The 8061-nt window shown below is 42.8% G+C and overlaps 1 protein-coding gene across 2 annotated transcripts; it reads right to left on the minus strand.

Annotated features, from left to right (window-relative positions):
• Positions 1–332: 332 nt before the first annotated feature.
• htr5ab (5-hydroxytryptamine (serotonin) receptor 5A, genome duplicate b) lies at positions 333–5925 on the minus strand. 2 transcript variants are annotated; one of them, XM_070928497.1, is made up of 2 exons: positions 5218–5925; positions 333–665 (listed from the first exon to the last, which is right to left on the minus strand). In XM_070928497.1, exons 1-2 carry the CDS (start codon positions 5923–5925, stop codon positions 333–335), a joined length of 1041 nt encoding a protein of 346 aa, XP_070784598.1. The 2 variants fall into 2 exon arrangements, with proteins under 2 accessions (XP_070784598.1, XP_070784597.1); XM_070928496.1 differs by having other exon boundaries at positions 333–669; positions 5213–5925.
• Between the last annotated feature and the right edge of the window lie 2136 nt (positions 5926–8061).

Below are 8061 nucleotides of genomic sequence, written 5' to 3' on the forward strand. Positions count from 1 at the left end.
CTGAAATGGCAGAAAGAAAGCCAATATGTAGACAGCACTGTATTTGCTACTGCCACAACACAGCCAATTTATTCCTCTCTTTGTAGATACAGTAGCTCACACACCCGTCTCAGTCCAGCTGTGAGGTTACCGCAGCATGGTGATAAACAAAACAAAACATAAATAAAAATGACAGATTTTTAAAGACAGTTTTCCAGACATAGTTTCTGGCTATCATCCATCTGAAGGATGACGGAATGATGGATACAGACAGGTTAGTCCCTTTCTGTCTGGAGGAGTAACACTGTGGAGTGCATGCTGGTGTAGTGTGTCTGCCAAGCGTGCAGAGTGGCTCAGCGCTGCCGGGAGAAGAGGTTCCTCAGGGCATTGTTGTAGTTCTTATTAAAGGCGGTGTATATGAGTGGGTTAAAGAAGGAGTTGGAGTAGCCCAGCCACAGGAAGATGCTCTTCCAGATGGGTGGGATGTCACAGGAGCACAGAGGAACGATGAGCTCGGTGATGAAGAAGGGAATCCAGCAAAGTACAAACACGCCAATCAGAATGCCTACCATCAGCGCTGCCTTTTTCTCCTTCTGCTCACGCCATGTGTCCCCGTCTGTCTGGAAGGTCACGGTGGCGTGGCGCACAGTGAACACCATCTGGGGCTGCTGTGTTTCCTCCTTTACCTGGGAGGCAGCCGATCAGAGAATAAATCAGTTACTACATTGATTCATTAATCAATAAGACAAACCTGGTTAGCATTAGAATTAGAAAAGCAATGTCTTTAACAATGTAGGCCAAAGAAAAGCGATTGCTGAAGTGAAAATTTTGTGACTGCTCAACAAAAGATGGATTATAGGCTGTTGAACAGAAGTGTGAATCAACAGGTGGATCAACAAGCCAGAGCTTATTCTTTCATTTCATACTTATACACACACACTCACACACACGACACAGAGCATAAAGCCAGAGCTGCGTCTTAATCTGCATTTTCCAGAAACCCATTTCGTGCCATTTCACAAACATACTGCACAGCCAGGAAAAGGAAAAAGAAAATGTCAACATTAATCTGCTGACTTTCTCCTCTTATTTGTTGCCTAGCACAGCTCAAGGCTGACTTTATTTTTTTGTTTATCAGGTGATGTCGCACAGGTCATTCAGCAGCCTAACAGCTTTTATAAAGACAAACCATCCTTCTAAATGTGTCGGAAGTAAAGCGCACAGTCTAACACTCTAAACTGTTCTGCTCAACATATAAACAAGAACCTGCACACAGATGGAGAAACTTGTTCACTCTGGAGTAAATTTAGTTGAATCAATACTGGGTCAGCAGGGCCTATAACTGATAAGATGGATGAGGCAAATCCATTTGCAGCAGGGGCCAGAGGTTAAAAGCATAAGGCTGTTGGGAAGGAGGTTTCAAACCTCAACATTATATGCTCCATGGTGCAGTAGCTAAAATGGGCACTTAACTGCAGATCCTCCTTTATACAGCAGATCAGTGATGAGGTTATGATGTATCTTCAAACTAAGAAGGCAACTCTCCTTAAATGGCTCACAAAATCTGGTTTCCCATCATTAAATATATGGGAATCTTATCCTTTTCAGCAACCTGAGAGCTAAGTTTTTATTAAGCAGTGATCCTAGTCTCCTTCGAGAGTTAACAAACCCAAACATAAACCATAAACACAATTTGTTATTTTTGTGCATTTCTATTGTGTGCATTTGTTTGTAAAGATTGTGGTCAAGGTCAAAGGAATAGTTTGACATTTTGGGAAATAAGCTTATTTGCTTTCTTGCTGAGAGTTAGATAAGAAGATCGCTACTCTCATGTCTGCATGGTAAATATGAAGCTAAAGGGAGACGTAAGCTTAGCTTAGCATAAAGACTGTCAGGCAATCAGCAGAGACTCCAGGAAGTTACTGGCCCAGAAAAGAAAAAGTTACAGCATGCAATTCCCTGTAAAACAACAACTTCATTCAACTACATTCTCACAGTGTTCGCATCAATTCAGTGTGTATGTTGCTAGCTAGCTTACAACAAATGTGTATACAGTTGGTACATTGGCTGTTTGGGGCAAATAAACACAGACTGCACAAATGATGCAGTGGTCAACGTGAGGCGAAATTTTGTGTTTATTAGTGAGCTGGTTGGTGGATTTTTTGACTTTGGACAGAAACACGCTGGTTGTTTCCCCTTTGCTTGCACTCTTTAAGCTAAGCTAAGCTAATCATCTCACTTAAGACTGACTGCAGATGTGAACCACAGTCTCCAGTGGGTGTATAAATTCACATTCGTTGTGACTGATGCTGTCTTTTCTCTAATGAGGACAGCCTCCCACCTGTGGATGGCTGATTTTTTTTTAATCTTGTTAAGAATTTTGCACATTGTTCTTTCATATCATAAAAAGGTGTAAGCGTTCAAGAAAGAAAGACAAGTGTGCTTAATGTGTTGAAGGTCGGGTAATTCAGTCGGGAAGCTAAACTGTTTTGAGGTTTTAGGGAATCTAAAATATAGAGATAGAAGTTAATTTATCAGCATTTTAACATATTCATATTTGCAGTGACATTAACTGTTTTCTGAAACTATATATTTTATGGCTTTCGGTACAGAAGTGTTGAGTTGTGTTGAGGCTGTGCTCCTTAACCTATTACTGGTGGCATGTGTATGTGTGTGTATGTCTTAATGTCTTTGAGTGGGTGTTGTTGATGGATGAGTGCAGGAGGTTTACTATTTTGATGTTGATGCCATCGCTCACATCACAACTCCGTGCAGACACCTTGCAGGGCTCGGTGCCACGACTCTTCGATGTACGCTGGGAAATGATGAGGATAAACTTTGGCTGGGTAATGAGACACGTACAACCATAAGCTGCGGGTATGTCTGTGGAAAGCAAAATGACTAGTAAAACATATTCCGTTTAATTGCTATTGCTACAAGAGTGATTGCCTGTGTAATGAAACTTGACATGAAAGTTGTATTAAAGCAATAAATGACAGGGCTAATTTATTAGATGATTGGCCCTCCTTGACCAAGAGGTCCAAGATTTGGGGACCAACTGATGTTACACTTGCATAACTAAGGGGTATCTTGAGGACTTGGGGGAAATTTTTAAGTACATGCATTACACACATGAAAAGAAAAAAAGCTGTGTATTTTCTGTGAAACATTTCTACCTTCTGAGGATGTTTGCCAAGTTCTCAGGATGTTCAGATGCTGTGTGATTTTCATAAGTAGCCTTTCATAGGTGAAAGAAAAAGGTGTCTGCTCTAAGGTGTCTAAAAGTGGTGTAATCTCTATCACTGAGGTGTTTTGTGATGTTTTCAAATTGCATTTCATACCATAAGGGCAGGTGAAAAGCGGGCACCGACTCAATTTTCACAGGGAAAATTTTCCTGATTAAATGTTTGCGAATGCTTCCGGAATATATCTGGACCTTTGTGTTTGCTGATTAAAGACACACCACTGCCAGGAAGGTGCAGTGGCCCATTAAAGATGCTGGAGGTGGTATTTATAGCCTTCTACCTTCTGCCGACGCATATTAACAAGCTGGTGATGATGAGCAAGATTGCTTCAATTATTTGTCCGTATGCTCATACATTTATGTTTCCCTGATTACTATATATACTGAATAGCTCGTCAACCAAAATGATATATAAAAATGGCAGGGGTCAGGGGCATCAGCCAGTTGCAAGAGGAGAGATATTCATCATTTGATACAACTTATTTGTACTCAGAACATGTGGCTTTATTAACACCACAACAGCATCTCAACATGAATGGTACATGTCAACCAACCTTTCTGACTCTCTGCTTATTCTAACTCTTTCAAGGAGAGTTAGTCTACATGTATTACCCAACACCAGTTGGCCGGTGGACCTTGACTGGGCCTATTTCAAGTATCCCCAGCTGGCTACCTAACCTTTCCCTAACTTTCTCTACTCTTTTTACCTACCCCATCTCTACTGCTGTCTCTCTACCTAACAGGTTGCTTACCGTAGACCCTCTTGCTGCGTATGTTAAATATGTACGTCCTCTGTTTATGGAGTGTACTAGCAGTGAACTGTCCCACAATATTCAATGACCCTCCTGGGCTGTCTAGGGGTCTGCTAGATATAACTAGCTTTCTAAATGCTCTGAATGGTCATTACACTGACATCAGATCCTTTATCAGTTCTGAACCTAACTGGAATGTGTTCTGTATTCATTTGTTCTGTCCACAGTCTCCTTACTAGTAGTGACTTCTCTTACTGACTTGGAGAAATATTTTCTCTCCCAATGGCACTTCTTTCTACTCTCAAACTCTAATGCTGGGCATTCAGCCGAGGCATCATGCTTCTCCTTCCCGCCACGGCACCTGTAGTCCCCTGAGTGGGCTTGATCCCATCCATAACTTCTCTCCTTTGCTGACTGTCTCCCACCTGTCTTCAATGGTTGCCGATGTATCACCTCCTGCAGGCTGAATGCTGCCTGTTGCTCCTGCTGGTTTATCTGCTGTGCTACGTCCTCTGCTTGTCGTACCATCTGCACTGCAGTTTCCAATGTAAGGTCGAACATGAGCTGTAGTCGCCTGGGGAGCTCTTTGTCAAGGAAACCAACAAGCATTCTGTCTCGTTCAAGCTCTTTTTATCTTTGAAGTCACAGTTCTCACTCAACTCATGGAGTGAAGGACTCGCTGGTGGATCTGGTATGAGGTTTCTCTTTGGTGTGAAGTATTTATCAAATTCAGCTAGCACCGTGTCGTCAGGAGTCCGTTTCTCCCCTCTTACAAAGGTGAACCACTTGAAAATACTTTCGCCTTCGTAGTTTGCATGAATAAGTGTGGTAACCTGGACCTCACCGCCTTTGTTTCCCAAATTTGCAGCCGACCTGTACTGGGATAATTTCCTGGGTCTACGGAAAGGCCAGTGTCTGGGCCGTTCAAAGTTGAAGTTTTCTGCTGAACTTTGCCAAAGCGTTGGGTCTCTCTTTTAGAACTTCCAGGCCGACATGGCTTATTTGTACTCATAACGTGGTTTATTAACACCACAACGGCATCTCAATATGAGCGGTATAGGAAGTTCTGTCAACCAACCTTTCTGACTCACATTATTCTAGTTCTCTCATTGGTTTCAAGGAGTGTCCATCTACATGTATAACCCAATACCTTGACAAGGGAGAGGATGATGATGTTGTGACTTATAAGGATGAAGGGTTATTTTAAGAAAATGGATTTAAAAAAGGAAAATGAATAATCACCTCAGCCATGGGTGTTATTGTGTTGGTCTTGCGGGAGCCAATCCGAAACTTGGCAGCCTTGTAGATCTTCCAATAAACAAACAGCACCACGCAAAGCGGCAGGTAAAATGCTCCGAAGGTGGAGAAGATCGTGTAGGACGGCTCCTGGCTCACCTGGCACTTCATCCCCTCTGAGTAGGTCTCCCCCCAGCCGAAGAGAGGGGACAGGGAAATGATGGAGGACAGCAGCCACGTGAGTGCGATCATCACATTGGAGATCTTTTTACGTGTCTTGAGCGTGTACTGCAGGTGCCTGGTGATGGACCAGTAGCGGTCCAGTGCGATGGCCGTCACGTTCCAGATGCTGGCTGTGCAGCAGAGCACGTCGAAGGAGATCCACACCTGGCACAGCACGCGGCCCAGTTTCCACAGCCTGCCGTTCAGCTCATGGACGAGACTGAGCGGCATGACCAGGGCGGCCACCATCACGTCGGAGATGGCCATGGAAGCCACAAGGTTGTGAGGCACCCGGTGGAATGTCCTCACCCTCAAGATGGTCACCAGCACCAGCAAGTTCCACACGAAGGTGGCCACCACCAGCATTGCCAGTAATGTAAGAGTGAGCACGCTGAAAACAGAAAAGGGCCGATAGATGTTTCCCCCGGAGTCATGGCCGTCCAATGCTCCACTGAAGTTGGCTGTCAGTATGCTGGTGTTGGGATACGTCATGGTCGCCGCTCACGGCCCCGCAGCCGAGAGCCAAGACGATTCAGAAACAGTTTCTGCAGACAGTTGATGCATTCTGAAGTGGGGAGAGAGAAGAGGGACAAACTGTTTTAATGTAATAGTTATATGTACAAGTCTCTCACATCTAATAACCCTTTGTTCAACAATGCTAAAAGTTAAAGATGCAACACTCAATTTGTAGGTTTTACTGCTGTCTTTGTACCATTGTGTAAATGCACTAGTGCACGTCACTGTGTTGTTCACAAGAGAGGTACTTTAATGATTTTCTCACAATAGTAAAAAGCACTTGAGTTTCTCACAGCTGTCAAGCAACCTGCCTACAACTTTCAAGTGCAATTTCATCTGCTGTTAAAAAGGCTCAAAAGTACTCAGAGACATCTCTGGGTCTGGAAAAGACCATAAATATTCAGTTTCATCATCCCACTTCTGTCCTTTGATTTGCATCAAAGTCAGACCTCTGTTGCAAAATGAACTGTTTTAAGTGGAGTTTTTGTTGTACACTCATTCAGAAATATCTCCCTTTCCAGTCCAATAGAGAAATCCCTGTTAAACATTGTGGAGTTATATGTTTTAAGTGGTGTGGAGAGCGGCATCTATTTTCACTTGACACACAAGAGAGTCTGTTGGAGAGATGCTCTGTATTAACATAGGATTGTCTCCGTTTCAGATTCACAAAAGAAAAGATTTGACATGCCAGCTGTGAATACATTCGCAGGAGTTGCAAAGTCTACACTACACAATGTTCAACAGTGCAGAAACAACGAATCTCAAATCACCAACCCCCTTATACTGTCAGTCAGCTGGATGTTGTAAAGTTTGGTATTGATCTTTACAACTTACAACTGCTATACACAGTATAAGTGAATAGACCAACTTAATTACAACTGGCATAGTCAACTATTGACTACAAACTTTAAATGAAAAATACGCAGAAGGATTTGTCTAACATTAGAAATCCATAATTTTGATTTTGACAACCTACTCCTTTGCTTCAAACAGTCCTCCCAGGCTATTAAAAAAATACAGATCACACTTTCTTACCTTGACCCACCGTACACCAGTCTTTAAACTGCAGTTTTACCCGTATTGTTAAATATTAAACATAATCATTCATTTTGCATGTCTCCTCTTGTGACATTGTAATGAGGGGATCTGGATGACTTACTCAGGTTTTTCCCAGGCCTCTGGGCGCAGTGGCAGTGTCCGTAATGAGTGTAGCTAATGCATATAATTCAGTTGAAATAATTGGCCCTAATTGAGTTTGATTTAGATCGCGGGATTTAATCAATAGGATCATATTCTTGTGGCTGTTTGGCCTGTAATGACATTACTTTTGGCTGTATTACTGAAGCATCAATCTGATGAATAAATCACTCACGTTCACTCTCAACGTTTCTCGTTTTTCTGCTAGAGAATCAACAGGGAAAAAAAAAAGTAAAAATACAACAGAGTTCCTTGTGAAATCCTTTATTCATATATATTTTTACACCCACTGGTTTGTGTCAGATTGATCTGCTTGTTATCAAACACTGAGCCTTATCAATAAGGCCTGAGGGGTATTAACAATATGAGCCATGTCCCTGTCAGCCGGTGTATTTATGTGACATGTGACACTGTCTTTTAGCATCACAAACCATGCCCTCTAATCAAAGGGTCCAACCAAGCACACCGATAGGCCCTCTGCTCTCTCTTCTCCCCGCTCCTATTAACAAGCCTAATAGCCATGAAATTGGACAACCGTTATGAAAGGAACAGGCATATTTGATTGCCTGCTCCCTCAAACAGCGGCTGTCACTCACTGTGTGAAAGACAGAAAGACAAGACAGACAGACAAGCCAGACAGGCACAGAAAAACACAATGCAAATGTATATACGCATATGTGAGACAAGTGCGGGGGGGCACTGATAGACAGGGAGACAGGAATCATTCACTGACGTCAAAGGATAACAACTGAACACATTCAAGTCTATATTTTGGAGTGTTTTTTTAGACAGCTGTGTGGGTAAAGTGTCAGTTCAGGTCAGTCACTGTCTTGAGACCTACAAGTGCCAGCTGGTTCATGTGGGCATATTTGCTCGGGAGCCTTGTGGGGATTCGAGTTAACTGCGAGAAATTAA

The sequence above is a fragment of the Enoplosus armatus genome, chromosome 21, assembly GCF_043641665.1.
Source record: "Enoplosus armatus isolate fEnoArm2 chromosome 21, fEnoArm2.hap1, whole genome shotgun sequence".
Taxonomy (NCBI): Eukaryota; Metazoa; Chordata; class Actinopteri; order Centrarchiformes; family Enoplosidae; genus Enoplosus; species Enoplosus armatus.